Source organism: Engystomops pustulosus, chromosome 2 (genome assembly GCF_040894005.1).
Source record: "Engystomops pustulosus chromosome 2, aEngPut4.maternal, whole genome shotgun sequence".
In the NCBI taxonomy this organism is placed as follows: domain Eukaryota; kingdom Metazoa; phylum Chordata; class Amphibia; order Anura; family Leptodactylidae; genus Engystomops; species Engystomops pustulosus.
This window is the reverse complement of record NC_092412.1, coordinates 5,744,549-5,766,485: the sequence shown is the minus strand read 5'-3', so window position 1 is coordinate 5,766,485 and position 21,937 is coordinate 5,744,549. Positions and strand designations below refer to the sequence as shown.

The 21,937-nt window shown below is 60.2% G+C and overlaps 2 protein-coding genes across 6 annotated transcripts in view; one reads left to right on the top strand and one right to left on the bottom strand.

Moving 5' to 3' along the window:
• Positions 1 to 21,937, bottom strand: part of LOC140117157 (ecto-ADP-ribosyltransferase 3-like) — a 49,304-nt gene that overhangs the window by 11,950 nt on the left and 15,417 nt on the right. Inside the window, exons 1-2 of one of the 4 annotated variants that reach the window (XM_072133628.1) lie at positions 2,321 to 5,990; positions 685 to 829 (exon numbers count right to left, since the gene is read on the bottom strand). The exons of 2 other annotated variants lie outside the window; for them this stretch is intronic. The gene's annotated coding sequence lies outside the window, so the exon portion shown is untranslated. Of the gene's footprint in view, positions 1 to 684; positions 830 to 2,320; positions 5,991 to 21,937 lie in introns of those variants that run through there. One more of the 4 variants, XM_072133629.1, reaches the window with a different exon arrangement.
• LOC140117156 (radial spoke head 1 homolog) overlaps positions 5,952 to 21,937 on the top strand; it is a 42,123-nt gene continuing 26,137 nt past the window's right edge. The window contains exon 1 of one of the 2 annotated variants that reach the window (XM_072133625.1): positions 5,952 to 6,206. In XM_072133625.1, coding sequence (XP_071989726.1) covers positions 6,153 to 6,206 — 54 coding nt within the window. In that variant the 5' untranslated portion in view covers positions 5,952 to 6,152. The remainder of the gene's footprint in view (positions 6,207 to 21,937) is intronic. The other variant, XM_072133626.1, reaches the window with a different exon arrangement.

Genomic DNA, 21,937 nt, shown 5'->3' with positions numbered 1-21,937 from the left:
TGAGAGACTTTGGCCACCGAGTACACGGAAAAGTTGCTATTCATTTTATTGTATTGCACTTAATGCCTTCCTTTCTAGGTACGGACATTGTGCTTGCATGTTTCTATGCCTTTCCGTTTATGGGAAAAGAGACATTTTGTATCCTGCTACTCTGAGTAGCCTTGTTCCTATAATGTTTGCAACGTGAATGTTAGAAGCCATGTACCCATTGGGCTCCTAAGCCAATGAGCGATTAGTGTGGCTGTGTCGGACCGTTTTCATGTAAACCCTGACGGCAATCTTATGCCTCAAACCGAAGCTTCGTAAGTGGGGGTAGTCCGTAAACTGTGGGTCCTTAGGGGGCCGGGGGTGCTAAAGCTGTAGCACCTGGATGCCAATCACACAAGGGTAAGAATGTCAGTCGGCAGGTAAATTGTACACTGTCTTATTGTATCACATATGCCAAAGTGATGCATATATACACTATATATTTGTCACCAGGGAAGAAGTGTTCATGAACAAATATACAGGCCCCGGTGCAAGGAGTGGATTACAGTACATGATGCCAGTGATCAGAAGAAGACTAGAGTTAGTCTAGTGTAGTCAGGGAAAGAGAGAGACTTGTTGTTAGTCTAGTGAGTGAGACAAAGCAGAGTAAGAGAGCCAGCTCACTGCCTGAGCCGCTCTGAGGAGTTATCATCCTACCTTCATCTGAAGTAACCCAGGACACAGCTACCTCCCAGCCTGCCCCTGCATCCAGGCTGGTGATCGATCCCTGTGGTTCCCTCTCCAAGTGCATCCCCAGCCTGCTACCATTGTCAAGATTCGTTTGGCACGTTATCCACTGTTCCTGTTGGTTCCAATAAAGAACTGTAAGTTACTTTGTTCAACGTCTGCCTGCGTCTGGTCCCTGCTACTACGGCTGTCACCATCACAGGCACCCTGTCCACCACACAGAGACTCATACTCTAGACACCAAAGGGTTGCCCCAGGGAGATCCGCTATAGCAGCCTCTCCCTCATCATTTCTTGCCAACACCACCCTGCTGGAGACCTGCCAGGCTGTAGGACAGCCCTCCGGTTCCCCCATACCAAGCACCGTGACACTAGCGTGCCTAGGCCGCAACCGCCAGCCACTCCGGTACTGCGGGCCCCGGCTGACTCCAGGCCCCAAGAAAAGGCTAGGCCCCGGTGGGGGATGTTGCAGCTCCTCTCCAGACTCCATGACCTGTTATATACCTGGCTCTTTAGCTGCAGGTCTGGGGGTTCAGATTGTTGAGGAGCAGATGGACAGAGGCGAGAGTTGCTGGGTGAGAAGAGAAGACCAACTGCAGGTCCAGAACTACACAGCGGGAGCAGAAGCCTGGAAAGCTGGGTGAGAGCCATTGCTGGATTATTCCTTTGTACTGCTGCCCTGAGACTAAGGACATTATATTTCTGAAGAAGCTTCTTGAGTTCTTGTTGGACTGTGTTAGATAAATCTTTGGACTTTTATTTGGACCAACCTGCCTGGATGTGATGTGAACTATTCCCACAGTATGTTACCAAACTGGAGATGTATCACCTTTTTAGAACTTTATACCAACTTTATTAACTTTTTTTCGTGGGGTCCTCAGTTGTATGTCACGGCAGGTGGGCAGTGGGAGGGGCAGGAGTGATGAGCGGCGCCTCGCTGCACGCTCCGCTGACTGCGCCTCTAAGTAAAGACGAACTTCCTCTTTTATTACAGAATCACTAACTTGTATCAGAACCCAAAATTAAGCAACACGGGCGATAGAAATTCTTCCTTCTTAGTGCATTTCTTCCCCATTGATAAGTGTAACATCCGTGGTAAAGTCATCCTCCGGCTGTAGATTGCGGTTTTGGTGGCAGTAATTTCCATTTGGGTGTCTGAACTCTGGCTTAGTTTGCTGCAGTGTTGGGATTGGTTGAGCCACAAGCTGCAGCCCAGCCCTGTCCAGCAAGGGTTACTAGAGTGATGGAGGGCAGATCCACTCTACTGCTGGGGGCAGCGTTCAGGAACTCCTTTATATATCTGCCCAGTCTCATTACACCATGCTGGATCTACTAGTCTCCTTATACCTTGCCCTATTGCTGATAGTTATTGCTCTGCTCTTCTGTGTATCCGACCTCTGCTACGTTACTCAACCTTTCGCTAGTGAATCGATCCTGTACCTTTGCCGCCATCTTGGTTTTGACCCAGCCTGTCTGTCTTTAACTGTTTGTTTCTGTTGTGTATCTTCCGGTGTGTCCCTACTTTCCCTGGCTCTGTTTAGTCTCATTTCCCCAACCCATTACTGTGTCCTAGTGTGAACTATGGTATAGCTCAGATTTCCTGTTACCTGTCCACTCCACCAGCCAGCGGCTGTCATAGAGGTGCTTGTTTCACCCTCCACAAGACTCCGCCTTTTCCCATTCTTGTATTTCGGTATTTTTGCTTCCCTCCTTCAGAAATCCTCAATGAAGGAGATGAGGGGACACTAATGACTGTGACACAGGGGGAGATGAGGGGACACTAATGACTGTGACACAGGGGGGAGATGAGGGGACACTAATGACTGTGACACAGGGGGGAGATGAGGGGACACTAATGACTGTGACACAGGGGGGAGATGAGGGGACACTAATGACTGTGACACGGGGGGAGATGAGGGGACACTAATGACTGTGACACAGGGGGGAGATGAGGGGATACTAATGACTGTGACACAGGGGGGAGATGAGGGGACACTAATGACTGTGACACAGGGGGGAGATGAGGGGACACTAATGACTGTGACACAGGGGGGAGATGAGGGGATACTAATGACTGTGACACAGGGGGGAGATGAGGGGACACTAATGACTGTGACACAGGGGGGAGATGAGGGGACACTAATGACTGTGACACAGGGGGAGATGAGGGGACACTAATGACTGTGACATGGGGAGATAAGTGGACACTAATGACTGTGACACAGGGCGAGGTGAGGGGACACTAATGACTGTGACACAGGGCGAGGTGAGGGGACACTAATGACTGTGACACAGGTGGAGATGAGGGGACACTAATGACTGTGACACGGGGGGAGATTAGGGGACACTAATGACTGTGACACAGGGGGAGATGAGGGGACACTAATGACTGTGACATGGGGAGATAAGTGGACACTAATGACTGTGACACAGGGCGAGGTGAGGGGACACTAATGACTGTGACACAGGGCGAGGTGAGGGGACACTAATGACTGTGACACAGGTGGAGATGAGGGGACACTAATGACTGTGACACGGGGGGAGATTAGGGGACACTAATGACTGTGACACGGGGGGAGATGAGGGGACACCAATGACTGTGACACAGGGGGGAGATGAGGGGACACCAATGACTGTGACACAGGGGGAGATGAGGGGACACTAATGACTGTGACACAGGGGGGAGATGAGGGGACACTAATGACTGTGACACAGGGGGGAGATGAGGGGACACTAATGACTGTGACACGGGGGGAGATGAGGGGACACTAATGACTGTGACACAGGGGGGAGATGAGGGGATACTAATGACTGTGACACAGGGGGGAGATGAGGGGACACTAATGACTGTGACACAGGGGGGAGATGAGGGGACACTAATGACTGTGACACAGGGGGAGATGAGGGGACACTAATGACTGTGACATGGGGAGATAAGTGGACACTAATGACTGTGACACAGGGCGAGGTGAGGGGACACTAATGACTGTGACACAGGGCGAGGTGAGGGGACACTAATGACTGTGACACAGGTGGAGATGAGGGGACACTAATGACTGTGACACGGGGGGAGATTAGGGGACACTAATGACTGTGACACGGGGGGAGATGAGGGGACACCAATGACTGTGACACAGGGGGGAGATGAGGGGACACCAATGACTGTGACACAGGGGGAGATGAGGGGACACTAATGACTGTGACACAGGGGGAGAAGAGGGGACACTAATGACTGTGACACAGGGGGAGATGAGGGGACACTAATGGCTGTCACAGGGGGTGATGAGGGGACACTAATGACTGTGACACAGGGGGAGATGAGGGGACACTAATGACTGTGACACAGGGGGAGATGAGGGGACACTAATGACTGTGACACAGGAGGAGATGAGGGGGACACTAATGACTGTGACACAGGGGGAGATAAGGGGGACACTAATGGCTGTGTCACAGGGGGGAGATGAGGGGACACTAATGACTGACACAGGGGGAGATGAGGGGACACTAATGACTGTGACACAGGGGGAGATGAGGGGACACTAATGACTGTGACACAGGGGGAGATGAGGGGACACTAATGACTGTGACACAGGGGGAGATGAGGGGACACTAATGACTGTGACACAGGGGGAGATGAGGGGACACTAATGACTGTGACACAGGGGGAGATGAGGGGACACTAATGACTGTGACACAGGGGGAGATGAGGGGACACTAATGACTGTGACACAGGGGGAGATGAGGGGACACTAATGACTGTGACACAGGGGGAGATGAGGGGACACTAATGACTGTGACACAGGGGGAGATGAGGGGACACTAATGACTGTGACACAGGGGGAGATGAGGGGACACTAATGACTGTGTCACAGGGGGTGATGAGGGGACACTAATGACTGTGACACAGGGGGAGATGAGGGGACACTAATGACTGTGTCACAGGGGAGATGAGGGGACACTAATGACTGTGACACAGGAGGAGATGAGGGGACACTAATGACTGACACAGGGGGAGATGAGGGGACACTAATGACTGTCACAGGGGGAGATGAGGGGGACACTAATGACTGACAGGGGGGAGATGAGGGGACACTAATGACTGTGACACAGGGGGGAGATGAGGGGACACTAATGACTGTGTCACAGGGGAGATGAGGGGACACTAATGACTGTGACACAGGGGGAGATGAGGGGACACTAATGACTGACACAGGGGGAGATGAGGGGACACTAATGACTGTGACACAGGGGGGGAGATGAGGGGACACTAATCACTGTGACACAGGGGGGGAGATGAGGGGACACTAATGACTGACACAGGGGGAGATGAGGGGACACTAATGACTGTGACACAGGGGGAGATGAGGGGACACTAATGACTGTGACACAGGGGGAGATGAGGGGGACACTAATGACTGTGACACAGGGGGAGATGAGGGGACACTAATGACTGTGACACAGGGGGAGATGAGGGGACACTAATGACTGTGACACAGGGGGGAGATGAGGGGACACTAATGACTGACACAGGGGGGAGATGGGGGGACACTAATGACTGTGACACAGGGGGAGATGAGGGGACACTAATGACTGACACGGGGGGAGATGAGGGGACACTAATGACTGACACGGGGGGAGATGAGGGGACACTAATGACTGTGACTCAGGGGGAGATGAGGGGACACTAATGACTGTGACACAGGGGGAGATGAGGGGACACTAATGACTGTGACACAGGGGGGGAGATGAGGGGACACTAATGACTGTGACACAGGGAAAGATGAGGGGACACTAATGACTGTGACACAAGGGGGAGATGAGGGGACACTAATGACTGTGACACAGGAGGAGATGAGGGGACACTAATGACTGTGACACAGGGGGAGATGAGGGGGACACTAATGACTGACAGGGGGGAGATGAGGGGACACTAATGACTGTGACACAGGGGGGAGATGAGGGGACACTAATGACTGTGACACAGGAGGAGATGAGGGGACACTAATGACTGTGACACAGGGGGAGATGAGGGGACACTAATGACTGTGACACAGGGGGAGATGAGGGGACACTAATGACTGTGACACAGGAGGAGATGAGGGGACACTAATGACTGTGACACAGGGGAGAGATGAGGGGACACTAATAACTATGACACAGGGGGAGATGGGGGGACACTAATGACTGTGACACAGGGGGCGGGGTAGAGGTCACGTGACTCTTTCCCGCCGCCTCGCATAAGGATAGACGCTGCGTTGACTGTACGGAGTCATGTGACCTTATCACTATGGAAACACAAGCCGCGGTAGGGCGGGCCTTATCTCCTTGGATACAGGACGCGTCTCTCCTGTAGTGCGGCCCGTGCACACAGTGCGGTACAGACAGCGCGGTACATACAGTGCGGTATATACTCCCCGGGATCTCCCGCACTGCACGGACATGTCTGACCTGGGATCCGACTACGAGGAGGAAGAGGCTCAGCAAGAACTGGAGGTAACAACGGGGGGAGGACAGGAGGAGAGTGTACTACACCGGGGGGAGGAGGAGGAGGACAGGAGGAGAGTGTACTACACCGGGGGGAGGAGGAGGAGGACAGGAGGAGAGTGTACTACACCGGGGGGAGGAGGAGGACAGGAGGAGAGTGTACTACACCGGGGGGAGGAGGAGGAGGACAGGAGGAGAGTGTACTACACCGGGGGGAGGAGGAGGACAGGAGGAGAGTGTACTACACCGGGGGGAGGAGGAGGACAGGAGGAGAGTGTACTACACCGGGGGGAGGAGGACAGGAGGAGAGTGTACTACACCGGGGGGAGGAGGAGGAGGACAGGAGGAGAGTGTACTACACCGGGGGGAGGAGGAGGACAGGAGGAGAGTGTACTACACCGGGGGGAGGAGGAGGAGGACAGGAGGAGAGTGTACTACACCGGGGGGAGGAGGAGGACAGGAGGAGAGTGTACTACACCGGGGGGAGGAGGAGGACAGGAGGAGAGTGTACTACACCGGGGGGAGGAGGAGGAGGACAGGAGGAGCGTGTACTACACCGGGGGGAGGAGGAGGACAGGAGGAGAGTGTACTACACCGGGGGGAGGAGGAGGACAGGAGGAGAGTGTACTACACCGGGGGGAGGAGGAGGACAGGAGGAGAGTGTACTACACCGGGGGGAGGAGGAGGAGGACAGGAGGAGAGTGTACTACACCGGGGGGAGGAGGAGAGTGTACTACACCGGGGGGAGGAGGACAGGAGGAGAGGAGGAGAGTGTACTACACCGGGGGGAGGAGGAGGAGGACAGGAGGAGAGTGTACTACACCGGGGGGAGGAGGAGGAGGACAGGAGGAGAGTGTACTACACCGGGGGGAGGAGGACAGGAGGAGAGTGTACTACACCGGGGGGAGGAGGAGGACAGGAGGAGAGTGTACTACACCGGGGGGAGGAGGACAGGAGGAGAGGAGGAGAGTGTACTACACCGGGGGGAGGAGGAGGAGGACAGGAGGAGAGTGTACTACACCGGGGGGAGGAGGAGGAGGACAGGAGGAGAGTGTACTACACCGGGGGGAGGAGGACAGGAGGAGAGTGTACTACACCGGGGGGAGGAGGAGGACAGGAGGAGAGTGTACTACACCGGGGGGAGGAGGAGGAGGACAGGAGGAGAGTGTACTACACCGGGGGGAGGAGGAGGAGGACAGGAGGAGAGTGTACTACACCGGGGGGAGGAGGAGGAGGACAGGAGGAGAGTGTACTACACCGGGGGGAGGAGGAGGACAGGAGGAGAGTGTACTACACCGGGGGGAGGAGGAGGAGGACAGGAGGAGAGTGTACTACACCGGGGGGAGGAGGAGGAGGACAGGAGGAGAGTGTACTACACCGGGGGGAGGAGGAGGAGGACAGGAGGAGAGTGTACTACACCGGGGGGAGGAGGAGGAGGACAGGAGGAGAGTGTACTACACCGGGGGGAGGAGGAGGACAGGAGGAGAGTGTACTACACCGGGGGGAGGAGGACAGGAGGAGAGGAGGAGAGTGTACTACACCGGGGGGAGGAGGAGGAGGACAGGAGGAGAGTGTACTACACCGGGGGGAGGAGGAGGACAGGAGGAGAGTGTACTACACCGGGGGGAGGAGGAGGAGGACAGGAGGAGAGTGTACTACACCGGGGGGAGGAGGAGGAGGACAGGAGGAGAGTGTACTACACCGGGGGGAGGAGGAGGAGGACAGGAGGAGAGTGTACTACACCGGGGGGAGGAGGAGGAGGACAGGAGGAGAGTGTACTACACCGGGGGGGAGGAGGACAGGAGGAGAGTGTACTACACCGGGGGGAGGAGGACAGGAGGAGAGGAGGAGAGTGTACTACACCGGGGGGAGGAGGAGGAGGACAGGAGGAGAGTGTACTACACCGGGGGGAGGAGGAGGAGGACAGGAGGAGAGTGTACTACACCGGGGGGAGGAGGAGGATAGGAGGAGAGTGTACTACCCCGGGGGGAGGAGGAGGAGGACAGGAGGAGAGTGTACTACACCGGGGGGGGGGGGGGGAGGAGGAGGACAGGAGGAGCGTGTACTACACCGGGGGGAGGAGGAGGACAGGAGGAGAGTGTACTACACCGGGGGGGGGGGAGGAGGAGGACAGGAGGAGAGTGTACTACACCGGGAGGAGGAGGACAGGAGGAGAGTGTACTACACCGGGGGGAGGAGGAGGAGGACAGGAGGAGAGTGTACTACACCGGGGGGAGGAGGAGGACAGGAGGAGAGTGTACTACACCGGGGGGAGGAGGAGGAGGACAGGAGGAGAGTGTACTACACCGGGGGGAGGAGGAGGAGGAGAGTGTACTACACCGGGGGGAGGAGGAGGACAGGAGGAGAGTGTACTACACCGGGGGGAGGAGGAGGAGGACAGGAGGAGAGTGTACTACACCGGGGGGAGGACAGGAGGAGAGTGTACTACACCGGGGGGAGGAGGAGGAGGACAGGAGGAGAGTGTACTACACCGGGGGGAGGAGGAGGACAGGAGGAGAGTGTACTACACCGGGGGGAGGAGGAGGACAGGAGGAGAGTGTACTACACCGGGGGGAGGAGGAGGACAGGAGGAGAGTGTACTACACCGGGGGGAGGAGGAGGACAGGAGGAGAGTGTACTACACCGGGGGGAGGAGGAGGACAGGAGGAGAGTGTACTACACCGGGGGGAGGAGGAGGACAGGAGGAGAGTGTACTACACCGGGGGGGAGAGGACAGGAGGAGAGTGTACTACACCGGGGGGAGGAGGAGGACAGGAGGAGAGTGTACTACACCGGGGGGAGGAGGAGGAGGACAGGAGGAGAGTGTACTACACCGGGGGGAGGAGGAGGAGGACAGGAGGAGAGTGTACTACACCGGGGGGAGGAGGAGGACAGGAGGAGAGTGTACTACACCGGGGGGAGGAGGAGGAGGACAGGAGGAGCGTGTACTACACCGGGGGGAGGAGGAGGAGGACAGGAGGAGAGTGTACTACACCGGGGGGAGGAGGAGGACAGGAGGAGAGTGTACTACACCGGGGGGAGGAGGAGGACAGGAGGAGAGTGTACTACACCGGGGGGAGGAGGAGGACAGGAGGAGAGTGTACTACACCGGGGGGAGGAGGAGGAGGACAGGAGGAGAGTGTACTACACCGGGGGGAGGAGGAGGACAGGAGGAGAGTGTACTACACCGGGGGGAGGAGGAGGACAGGAGGAGAGTGTACTACACCGGGGGGAGGAGGAGGACAGGAGGAGAGTGTACTACACCGGGGGGAGGAGGAGGAGGACAGGAGGAGAGTGTACTACACCAGGGGGAGGAGGAGGACAGGAGGAGAGTGTACTACACCGGGGGGAGGAGGAGGAGGAGAGTGTACTACACCGGGGGGAGGAGGAGGAGGACAGGAGGAGAGTGTACTACACCGGGGGGAGGAGGAGGACAGGAGGAGAGTGTACTACACCGGGGGGAGGAGGAGGACAGGAGGAGAGTGTACTACACCGGGGGGAGGAGGAGGAGGACAGGAGGAGAGTGTACTACACCGGGGGGAGGAGGAGGAGGACAGGAGGAGAGTGTACTACACCGGGGGGAGGAGGAGGAGGACAGGAGGAGAGTGTACTACACCGGGGGGAGGACAGGAGGAGAGTGTACTACACCGGGGGGAGGAGGAGGAGGACAGGAGGAGAGTGTACTACACCGGGGGGAGGAGGAGGACAGGAGGAGAGTGTACTACACCGGGGGGGAGGAGGACAGGAGGAGAGTGTACTACACCGGGGGGAGGAGGAGGAGGACAGGAGGAGAGTGTACTACACCGGGGGGAGGAGGAGGAGGACAGGAGGAGAGTGTACTACAGCGGGGGGAGGAGGAGGAGGACAGGAGGAGAGTGTACTACACCGGGGGGAGGAGGAGGAGGACAGGAGGAGAGTGTACTACACCGGGGGGAGGAGGAGGACAGGAGGAGAGTGTACTACACCGGGGGGAGGAGGAGGAGAGTGTACTACACCGGGGGGAGGAGGACAGGAGGAGAGTGTACTACACCGGGGGGGAGGAGGAGGACAGGAGGAGAGTGTACTACACCGGGGGGAGGAGGAGGAGGACAGGAGGAGAGTGTACTACACCGGGGGGAGGAGGACAGGAGGACAGGAGGAGAGTGTACTACACCGGGGGGAGGAGGAGGAGGACAGGAGGAGGAGAGTGTACTACACCGGGGGGAGGAGGAGGAGGACAGGAGGAGAGTGCACTACACCGGGGGGAGGAGGAGGACAGGAGGAGAGTGTACTACACCGGGGGGAGGAGGAGGAGAGTGTACTACACCGGGGGGAGGAGGAGGACAGGAGGAGAGTGTACTACACCATGGGGAGGAGGAGGACAGGAGGAGAGTGTACTACACCGGGGGGAGGAGGAGGAGGACAGGAGGAGAGTGTACTACACCGGGGGGAGGAGGAGGAGGACAGGAGGAGAGTGTACTACACCGGGGGGAGGAGGAGGAGGACAGGAGGAGAGTGTACTACACCGGGGGGGGGGGGGGAGGAGGACAGGAGGAGAGTGTACTACACAGGGGGGAGGAGGAGGACAGGAGGAGAGTGTACTACACCGGGGGGAGGAGGAGGACAGGAGGAGAGTGTACTACACCGGGGGGGAGGAGGGGGACAGGAGGAGAGTGTACTACACCGGGGGGAGGAGGAGGACAGGAGGAGAGTGCACTACACCGGGGGGAGGAGGAGGACAGGAGGAGAGTGTACTACACCGGGGGGAGGAGGAGGACAGGAGGAGAGTGTACTACACCGGGGGGAGGAGGAGGAGGACAGGAGGAGAGTGTACTACACCGGGGGGGAGGAGGAGGAGGACAGGAGGAGAGTGTACTACACCGGGGGGAGGAGGAGGACAGGAGGAGAGTGTACTACACCGGGGGGAGGAGGAGGAGGACAGGAGGAGAGTGTACTACACCGGGGGGGAGGAGGAGGAGGACAGGAGGAGAGTGTACTACACCGGGGGGAGGAGGAGGACAGGAGGAGAGTGTACTACACCGGGGGGAGGAGGACAGGAGGAGAGTGTACTACACCGGGGGGAGGAGGAGGACAGGAGGAGAGTGTACTACACCGGGGGGAGGAGGAGGAGGACAGGAGGAGAGTGTACTACACCGGGGGGAGGAGGAGGAGGACAGGAGGAGAGTGTACTACACCGGGGGGAGGAGGAGGACAGGAGGAGAGTGTACTACACCGGGGGGAGGAGGAGGAGGACAGGAGGAGAGTGTACTACACCGGGGGGAGGAGGAGGACAGGAGGAGAGTGTACTACACCGGGGGGAGGAGGAGGAGGACAGGAGGAGAGTGTACTACACCGGGGGGAGGAGGAGGAGGACAGGAGGAGAGTGTACTACACCGGGGGGAGGAGGAGGAGGACAGGAGGAGAGTGTACTACACCGGGGGGAGGAGGAGGACAGGAGGAGAGTGTACTACACCGGGGGGAGGAGGAGGAGGACAGGAGGAGCGTGTACTACACCGGGGGGAGGAGGAGGAGGACAGGAGGAGAGTGTACTACACCGGGGGGAGGAGGAGGACAGGAGGAGAGTGTACTACACCGGGGGGAGGAGGAGGACAGGAGGAGAGTGTACTACACCGGGGGGGAGGAGGAGGAGAGTGTACTACACCGGGGGGGGAGGAGGAGGACAGGAGGAGAGTGTACTACACCGGGGGGAGGAGGAGGAGGACAGGAGGAGAGTGTACTACACCGGGGGGAGGAGGAGGAGGACAGGAGGAGAGTGTACTACACCGGGGGGAGGAGGAGGAGGACAGGAGGAGAGTGTACTACACCGGGGGGAGGAGGAGGAGGACAGGAGGAGAGTGTACTACACCGGGGGGAGGAGGAGGAGGACAGGAGGAGAGTGTACTACACCGGGGGGAGGAGGAGGAGGACAGGAGGAGAGTGTACTACACCGGGGGGAGGAGGAGGAGGACAGGAGGAGAGTGTACTACACCGGGGGGAGGAGGAGGACAGGAGGAGAGTGTACTACACCGGGGGGAGGAGGAGGACAGGAGGAGAGTGTACTACACCGGGGGGAGGAGGAGGACAGGAGGAGAGTGTACTACACCGGGGGGAGGAGGAGGAGGACAGGAGGAGAGTGTACTACACCGGGGGGAGGAGGAGGAGGACAGGAGGAGAGTGTACTACACCGGGGGGAGGAGGAGGAGGACAGGAGGAGAGTGTACTACACCGAGGGGGGGAGGAGGAGAGTGTACTACACCGGGGGGAGGAGGAGGACAGGAGGAGAGTGTACTACACCGGGGGGGAGGAGGACAGGAGGAGAGTGTACTACACCGGGGGGAGGAGGAGGAGGAGGACAGGAGGAGAGTGTACTACACCGGGGGGAGGAGGAGGACAGGAGGAGAGTGTACTACACCGGGGGGAGGAGGAGGAGGACAGGAGGAGAGTGTACTACACCAGGGGGAGGAGGAGGACAGGAGGAGAGTGTACTACACCGGGGGGAGGAGGAGGAGGAGAGTGTACTACACCGGGGGGAGGAGGAGGAGGACAGGAGGAGAGTGTACTACACCGGGGGGAGGAGGAGGACAGGAGGAGAGTGTACTACACCGGGGGGAGGAGGAGGACAGGAGGAGAGTGTACTACACCGGGGGGAGGAGGAGGAGGACAGGAGGAGAGTGTACTACACCGGGGGGAGGAGGAGGAGGACAGGAGGAGAGTGTACTACACCGGGGGGAGGAGGAGGAGGACAGGAGGAGAGTGTACTACACCGGGGGGAGGACAGGAGGAGAGTGTACTACACCGGGGGGAGGAGGAGGAGGACAGGAGGAGAGTGTACTACACCGGGGGGAGGAGGAGGACAGGAGGAGAGTGTACTACACCGGGGGGGAGGAGGACAGGAGGAGAGTGTACTACACCGGGGGGAGGAGGAGGAGGACAGGAGGAGAGTGTACTACACCGGGGGGAGGAGGAGGAGGACAGGAGGAGAGTGTACTACAGCGGGGGGAGGAGGAGGAGGACAGGAGGAGAGTGTACTACACCGGGGGGAGGAGGAGGAGGACAGGAGGAGAGTGTACTACACCGGGGGGAGGAGGAGGACAGGAGGAGAGTGTACTACACCGGGGGGAGGAGGAGGAGAGTGTACTACACCGGGGGGAGGAGGACAGGAGGAGAGTGTACTACACCGGGGGGGAGGAGGAGGACAGGAGGAGAGTGTACTACACCGGGGGGAGGAGGAGGGGACAGGAGGAGAGTGTACTACACCGGGGGGAGGAGGACAGGAGGACAGGAGGAGAGTGTACTACACCGGGGGGAGGAGGAGGAGGACAGGAGGAGGAGAGTGTACTACACCGGGGGGAGGAGGAGGAGGACAGGAGGAGAGTGCACTACACCGGGGGAGGAGGAGGACAGGAGGAGAGTGTACTACACCGGGGGGAGGAGGAGGAGAGTGTACTACACCGGGGGGAGGAGGAGGACAGGAGGAGAGTGTACCTACACCATGGGGAGGAGGAGGACAGGAGGAGAGTGTACTACACCGGGGGGAGGAGGAGGAGGACAGGAGGAGAGTGTACTACACCGGGGGGAGGAGGAGGAGGACAGGAGGAGAGTGTACTACACCGGGGGGAGGAGGAGGAGGACAGGAGGAGAGTGTACTACACCGGGGGGGGGGGGGGGAGGAGGACAGGAGGAGAGTGTACTACACAGGGGGGAGGAGGAGGACAGGAGGAGAGTGTACTACACCGGGGGGAGGAGGAGGACAGGAGGAGAGTGTACTACACCGGGGGGGAGGAGGGGGACAGGAGGAGAGTGTACTACACCGGGGGGAGGAGGAGGACAGGAGGAGAGTGCACTACACCGGGGGGAGGAGGAGGACAGGAGGAGAGTGTACTACACCGGGGGGAGGAGGAGGACAGGAGGAGAGTGTACTACACCGGGGGGAGGAGGAGGAGGACAGGAGGAGAGTGTACTACACCGGGGGGGAGGAGGAGGAGGACAGGAGGAGAGTGTACTACACCGGGGGGAGGAGGAGGACAGGAGGAGAGTGTACTACACCGGGGGGAGGAGGGAGGAGGACAGGAGGAGAGTGTACTACACCGGGGGGGAGGAGGAGGAGGACAGGAGGAGAGTGTACTACACCGGGGGGAGGAGGAGGACAGGAGGAGAGTGTACTACACCGGGGGGAGGAGGACAGGAGGAGAGTGTACTACACCGGGGGGAGGAGGAGGACAGGAGGAGAGTGTACTACACCGGGGGGAGGAGGAGGAGGACAGGAGGAGAGTGTACTACACCGGGGGGGAGGAGGAGGAGGACAGGGAGGAGAGTGTACTACACCGGGGGGAGGAGGAGGACAGGAGGAGAGTGTACTACACCGGGGGGAGGAGGAGGAGGACAGGAGGAGAGTGTACTACACCGGGGGGAGGAGGAGGACAGGAGGAGAGTGTACTACACCGGGGGAGGAGGAGGAGGACAGGAGGAGAGTGTACTACACCGGGGGGAGGAGGAGGAGGACAGGAGGAGAGTGTACTACACCGGGGGGAGGAGGAGGAGGGACAGGAGGAGAGTGTACTACACCGGGGGGAGGAGGAGGACAGGAGGAGAGTGTACTACACCGGGGGGAGGAGGAGGAGGACAGGAGGAGAGTGTACTACACCGGGGGGAGGAGGAGGAGGACAGGAGGAGAGTGTACTACACCGGGGGGAGGAGGAGGACAGGAGGAGAGTGTACTACACCGGGGGGAGGAGGAGGACAGGAGGAGAGTGTACTACACCGGGGGGGAGGAGGAGGAGGAGTGTACTACACCGGGGGAGGGAGGAGGAGGACAGGAGGAGAGTGTACTACACCGGGGGGAGGAGGAGGAGGACAGGAGGAGAGTGTACTACACCGGGGGGAGGAGGAGGAGGACAGGAGGAGAGTGTACTACACCGGGGGAGGAGGAGGAGGACAGGAGGAGAGTGTACTACACCGGGGGAGGAGGAGGAGGACAGGAGGAGAGTGTACTACACCGGGGGGAGGAGGAGGAGGACAGGAGGAGAGTGTACTACACCGGGGGGAGGAGGAGGACAGGAGGAGAGTGTACTACACCGGGGGGAGGAGGAGGACAGGAGGAGAGTGTACTACACCGGGGGGAGGAGGAGGACAGGAGGAGAGTGTACTACACCGGGGGGAGGAGGAGGAGGACAGGAGGAGAGTGTACTACACCGGGGGGAGGAGGAGGAGGACAGGAGGGAGAGTGTACTACACCGGGGGGAGGAGGAGGAGGACAGGAGGAGAGTGTACTACACCGAGGGGGGGAGGAGGAGAGTGTACTACACCGGGGGGAGGAGGAGGACAGGAGGAGAGTGTACTACACCGGGGGGGAGGAGGACAGGAGGAGAGTGTACTACACCGGGGGGGAGGAGGAGGAGGACAGGAGGAGAGTGTACTACACCGGGGGGAGGAGGAGGAGGACAGGAGGAGAGTGTACTACACCGGGGGGAGGAGGACAGGAGGAGAGTGTACTACACCGGGGGGAGGAGGAGGAGGAGGACAGGAGGAGAGTGTACTACACCGGGGGGAGGAGGAGGACAGGAGGAGAGTGTACTACACCGGGGGGAGGAGGAGGACAGGAGGAGAGTGTACTACACCGGGGGGAGGAGGACAGGAGGAGAGTGTACTACACCGGGGGGAGGAGGAGGGAGGACAGGAGGAGAGTGTACTACACCGGGGGGAGGAGGAGGACAGGAGGAGAGTGTACTACACCGGGGGGAGGAGGACAGGAGGAGAGTGTACTACACCGGGGGGAGGAGGAGGAGGACAGGAGGAGAGTGTACTACACCGGGGGGAGGAGGAGGAGGACAGGAGGAGAGTGTACTACACCGGGGGAGGAGGACAGGAGGAGAGTGTACTACACCGGGGGGAGGAGGAGGACAGGAGGAGAGTGTACTACACCGGGGGGAGGAGGAGGACAGGAGGAGAGTGTACTACACCGGGGGGAGGAGGAGGAGGACAGGAGGAGAGTGTACTACACCGGGGGGAGGAGGAGGAGGACAGGAGGAGAGTGTACTACACCGGGGGGAGGAGGAGGAGGACAGGAGGAGAGTGTACTACACCGGGGGGAGGAGGAGGAGGACAGGAGGAGAGTGTACTACACCGGGGGGAGGAGGAGGAGGACAGGAGGAGAGTGTACTACACCGGGGGGAGGAGGAGGAGGACAGGAGGAGAGTGTACTACACCGGGGGGAGGAGGAGGACAGGAGGAGAGTGTACTACACCGGGGGGAGGAGGAGGACAGGAGGAGAGTGTACTACACCGGGGGGAGGAGGAGGACAGGAGGAGAGTGTACTACACCGGGGGGAGGAGGAGGAGGACAGGAGGAGAGTGTACTACACCGGGGGGAGGAGGAGGAGGACAGGAGGAGAGTGTACTACACCGGGGGGAGGAGGAGGAGGACAGGAGGAGAGTGTACTACACCGGGGGGGAGGAGGAGGAGGACAGGAGGAGAGTGTACTACACCGGGGGGAGGAGGACAGGAGGAGAGTGTACTACACCGGGGGGAGGAGGACAGGAGGAGAGTGTACTACACCGGGGGGAGGAGGACAGGAGGAGAGTGTACTACACCGGGGGGAGGAGGACAGGAGGAGAGTGTACTACACCGGGGGGAGGAGGAGGAGGACAGGAGGAGAGTGTACTACACCGGGGGGAGGAGGAGGACAGGAGGAGAGTGTACTACACCGGGGGGAGGAGGAGGACAGGAGGAGAGTGTACTACACCGGGGGGAGGAGGAGGAGGAGGACAGGAGGAGAGTGTACTACACCGGGGGGAGGAGAGGACAGGAGGAGGAGGAGGACAGGAGGAGAGTGTACTACACCGGGGGGAGGAGGAGGAGGACAGGAGGAGAGTGTACTACACCGGGGGGAGGAGGACAGGAGGAGAGTGTAACTACACCGGGGGGAGGAGGAGGAGGACAGGAGGAGAGTGTACTACACCGGGGGGAGGAGGAGGAGGGACAGGAGGAGAGTGTACTACACCGGGGGGAGGAGGAGGACAGGAGGAGAGTGTACTACACCGGGGGAGGAGGAGGACAGGAGGAGAGTGTACTACACCGGGGGGAGGAGGAGGACAGGAGGAGAGTGTACTACACCGGGGGGAGGAGGAGGAGGACAGGAGGAGAGTGTACTACACGGGGGGGAGGAGGACAGGAGGAGAGTGTACTACACCGGGGGGAGGAGGAGGAGGACAGGAGGAGAGTGTACTACACCGAGGGGGGGAGGAGAGACAGAGGGGTGTACTACACCGGGGGGAGGAGGAGGACAGGAGGAGAGTGTACTACACCGGGGGGGAGGAGGACAGGAGGAGAGTGTACTACACCGGGGGGAGGAGGAGGAGGAGGACAGGAGGAGAGTGTACTACACGGGGGGAGGAGGAGGAGGACAGGAGGAGAGTGTACTACACCGGGGGGAGGAGGAGGACAGGAGGAGAGTGTACTACACCGGGGGGAGGAGGAGGGAGGACAGGAGGAGAGTGTACTACACCGGGGGAGGAGGAGGAGGACAGGAGGAGAGTGTACTACACCGGGGGGAGGAGGAGGACAGGAGGAGAGTGTACTACACGGGGGGGAGGGAGGACAGGAGGAGAGTGTACTACACCGGGGGGAGGAGGAGGGAGGACAGGAGGAGAGTGTACTACACCGGGGGGAGGAGGAGGACAGGAGGAGAGTGTACTACACCGGGGGGAGGAGGACAGGAGGAGAGTGTACTACACCGGGGGGAGGAGGAGGAGGAGGAGGAGAGTGTACTACACCGGGGGAGGAGGAGGACAGGAGGAGAGTGTACTACACCGGGGGAGGAGGAGGACAGGAGGAGAGTGTACTACACCGGGGGGAGGAGGAGGAGGACAGGAGGAGAGTGTACTACACCGGGGGGAGGAGGAGGAGGACAGGAGGAGAGTGTACTACACCGGGGGAGGAGGAGGAGGACAGGAGGAGAGTGTACTACACCGGGGGAGGAGGAGGAGGACAGGAGGAGAGTGTACTACACCGGGGGGAGGAGGAGGAGGACAGGAGGAGAGTGTACTACACCGGGGGAGGAGGAGGAGGACAGGAGGAGAGTGTACTACACCGGGGGGAGGAGGAGGACAGGAGGAGAGTGTACTACACCGGGGGGGAGGAGGAGGACAGGAGGAGAGTGTACTACACCGGGGGGAGGAGGAGGACAGGAGGAGAGTGTACTACACCGGGAGGGAGGAGGAGGAGGACAGGAGGAGAGTGTACTACACCGGGGGGAGGAGGAGGAGGACAGGAGGAGAGTGTACTACACCGGGGGGAGGAGGAGGAGGACAGGAGGAGAGTGTACTACACCGGGGGGAGGAGGAGGAGGACAGGAGGAGAGTGTACTACACCGGGGGGAGGAGGAGGAGGACGGGAGGAGGAGAGTGTACTACACCGGGGGGAGGAGGAGGAGGACAGGAGGAGAGTGTACTACACCGGGGGGAGGAGGAGGAGGACAGGAGGAGAGTGTACTACACCGGGGGGAGGAGGAGGAGGACAGGAGGAGAGTGTACTACACCGGGGGGAGGAGGAGGAGGACAGGAGGAGAGTGTACTACACCGGGGGAGGAGGAGGACAGGAGGAGAGTGTACTACACCGGGGGGAGGAGGAGGACAGGAGGAGAGTGTACTACACCGGGGGAGGAGGAGGAGGACAGGAGGAGAGTGTACTACACCGGGGGGAGGAGGAGGAGGACAGGAGGAGAGTGTACTACACCGGGGGGAGGAGGAGGAGGACAGGAGGAGAGTGTACTACACCGGGGGGAGGAGGACAGGAGGAGAGTGTACTACACCGGGGGGAGGAGGACAGGAGGAGAGTGTACTACACCGGGGGGAGGAGGACAGGAGGAGAGTGTACTACACCGGGGGGAGGAGGAGGAGGACAGGAGGAGAGTGTACTACACCGGGGGGAGGAGGAGGACAGGAGGAGAGTGTACTACACCGGGGGGAGGAGGAGGACAGGAGGAGAGTGTACTACACCGGGGGGAGGAGGAGGAGGAGGACAGGAGGAGAGTGTACTACACCGGGGGGGAGGAGGACAGGAGGAGAGTGTACTACACCGGGGGGGAGGAGGACAGAGGAGAGTGTACTACACCGGGGGGAGGAGGAGGACAGGAGGAGAGTGTACTACACCGGAGGGAGGAGGAGGAGGACAGGAGGAGAGTGTACTACACCGGGGGGAGGAGGAGGAGGACAGGAGGAGAGTGTACTACACCGGGGGGAGGAGGAGGAGGACAGGAGGAGAGTGTACTACACCGGGGGGAGGAGGAGGACAGGAGGAGAGTGTACTACACCGGGGGGAGGAGGAGGACAGGAGGAGAGTGTACTACACGGGGGGGAGGAGGACAGGAGGAGAGTGTACTACACCGGGGGGAGGAGGACAGGAGGAGAGTGTACTACACCGGGGGAGGAGGAGGACAGGAGGAGAGTGTACTACACCGTGGGGAGGAGGAGGAGGAGGACAGGAGGAGAGTGTACTACACCGGGGGGAGGAGGAGGAGGACAGGAGGAGAGTGTACTACACCGGGGGGAGGAGGAGGAGGACAGGAGGAGAGTGTACTACACCGGGGGGGAGGAGGACAGGAGGAGAGTGTACTACACCGGGGGGAGAGGAGGACAGGAGGAGAGTGTACTACACCGGGGGGGAGGAGGACAGGAGGAGAGTGTACTACACCGGGGGGAGGAGGAGGACAGGAGGAGAGTGTACTACACCGGAGGGAGGAGGAGGACAGGAGGAGAGTGTACTACACCGGGGGGAGGAGGAGGAGGACAGGGAGGAGAGTGTACTACACCGGGGGGGAGGAGGGACAGGAGGAGAGTGTACTACACCGGGGGAGGAGGAGAGTGTACTACACCGGGGGGGAGGAGGACAGGAGGAGAGTGTACTACACCGGGGGGGGGGGGAGGAGGAGGACAGGAGGAGAGTGTACTACACCGGGGGGAGGAGGAGGACAGGAGGAGAGTGTACTACACCGGGGGAGGAGGAGGACAGGAGGAGAGTGTACTACACCGGGGGGAGGAGGAGGAGGACAGGAGGAGAGTGTACTACACCGGGGAAGAGGAGGAGGACAGGAGGAGAGTGTACTACACCGGGGGGAGGAGGAGGACAGGAGGAGAGTGTACTACACCGGGGGGAGGAGGGAGGACAGGAGGAGAGTGTACTACACCGGGGGGAGGAGGAGGAGGACAGGAGGAGAGTGTACTACACCGGGGGGAGGAGGAGGAGGACAGGAGGAGAGTGTACTACACCGGGGGAGGAGGAGGACAGGAGGAGAGTGTACTACACCGGGGGAGGAGGAGGACAGGAGGAGAGTGTACTACACCGGGGGGAGGAGGAGGAGGACAGGAGGAGAGTGTACTACACCGGGGGGAGGAGGAGGAGGACAGGAGGAGAGTGTACTACACCGGGGGGGGAGGAGGACAGGAGGAGAGTGTACTAAAAACGGGGGAGGAGAGGAGGACAGGAGGGAGAGTGTACTACACCGGGGGGAGGAGGAGGAGGACAGGAGGAGAGTGTACTACACCGGGGGGAGGAGGACAGGAGGAGAGTGTACTACACCGGGGGGAGGAGGAGGAGGACAGGAGGAGAGTGTACTACACCGGGGAGGAGGAGGACAGGAGGAGAGTGTACTACACCGGGGGGAGGAGGAGGACAGGAGGAGAGTGTACTACACCGGGGGGGAGGGGGAGGAGGAGAGGAAAGGAGAGTGTACTACACCGGGGGGAGGAGGAGGAGCAGGAGGAGAGTGTACTACACCAGGGGGGGAGGAGGAGGACAGGAGGAGAGTGTACTACACCGGGGGGAGGAGGAGGACAGGAGGAGAGTGTACTACACCGGGGGGAGGAGGACAGGAGGAGAGTGTACTACACCGGGGGGAGAGGAGGAGGACAGGAGGAGAGTGTACTACACCGGGGAGGAGGAGGAGGACAGGAGGAGAGTGTACTACACCGGGGGGAGGAGGAGAGGACAGGAGGAGAGTGTACTACACCGGGGGGGAGGGGAGGGAGGAGGAAGGAGGAGAGTGTACTACACCGGGGGAGGAGGAGGACAGGAGAGAGTGTACTACACCGGGGGGAGGAGGAGGACAGGAGGAGAGTGTACTACACCGGGGGGAGGAGGACAGGAGGAGAGTGTACTACACCGGGGGGAGGAGGAGGACAGGAGGAGAGTGTACTACACCGGGGGAGAGGAGGAGGACAGGAGGAGAGTGTACTACACCGGGGGGGAGGAGGACAGGAGGAGAAGTGTACTACACCGGGGGGAGGAGGACAGGAGGAGAGTGTACTACACCGGGGGGAGGAGGACAGGAGGAGAGTGTACTACACCGGGGGGAGGAGGAGGAGACAGGAGGAGAGTGTACTACACCCGGGGAGGGAGGAGGAGAGACAGGAGGAGAGTGTACTACACCGGGGGGGGGAGACAGGAGGAGAGTGTACTACACGGGGGGAGGAGGAGGAAGGAGGAGAGTGTACTACACCGGGGGGAGGAGGAGGACAGGAGGAGAGTGTACTACACCGGGGGGAGGAGGAGGACAGGAGGAGAGTGTACTACACGGGGGGAGGAGGAGAGGCGGGAGAGTGGACTACACCGGGGGGAGAGGAGACAGTAGGAGAGTGTACTACACCGGGGGAGGAGGACACACGTGAGTGATCTCTGGAGGAGAGTGACTAGCAGAGGGGAAGGGCATGTACTACACCGGGGGGAGGAGGGAGGACAGGAGGAGAGTGTACTACACGGGGGAGGAG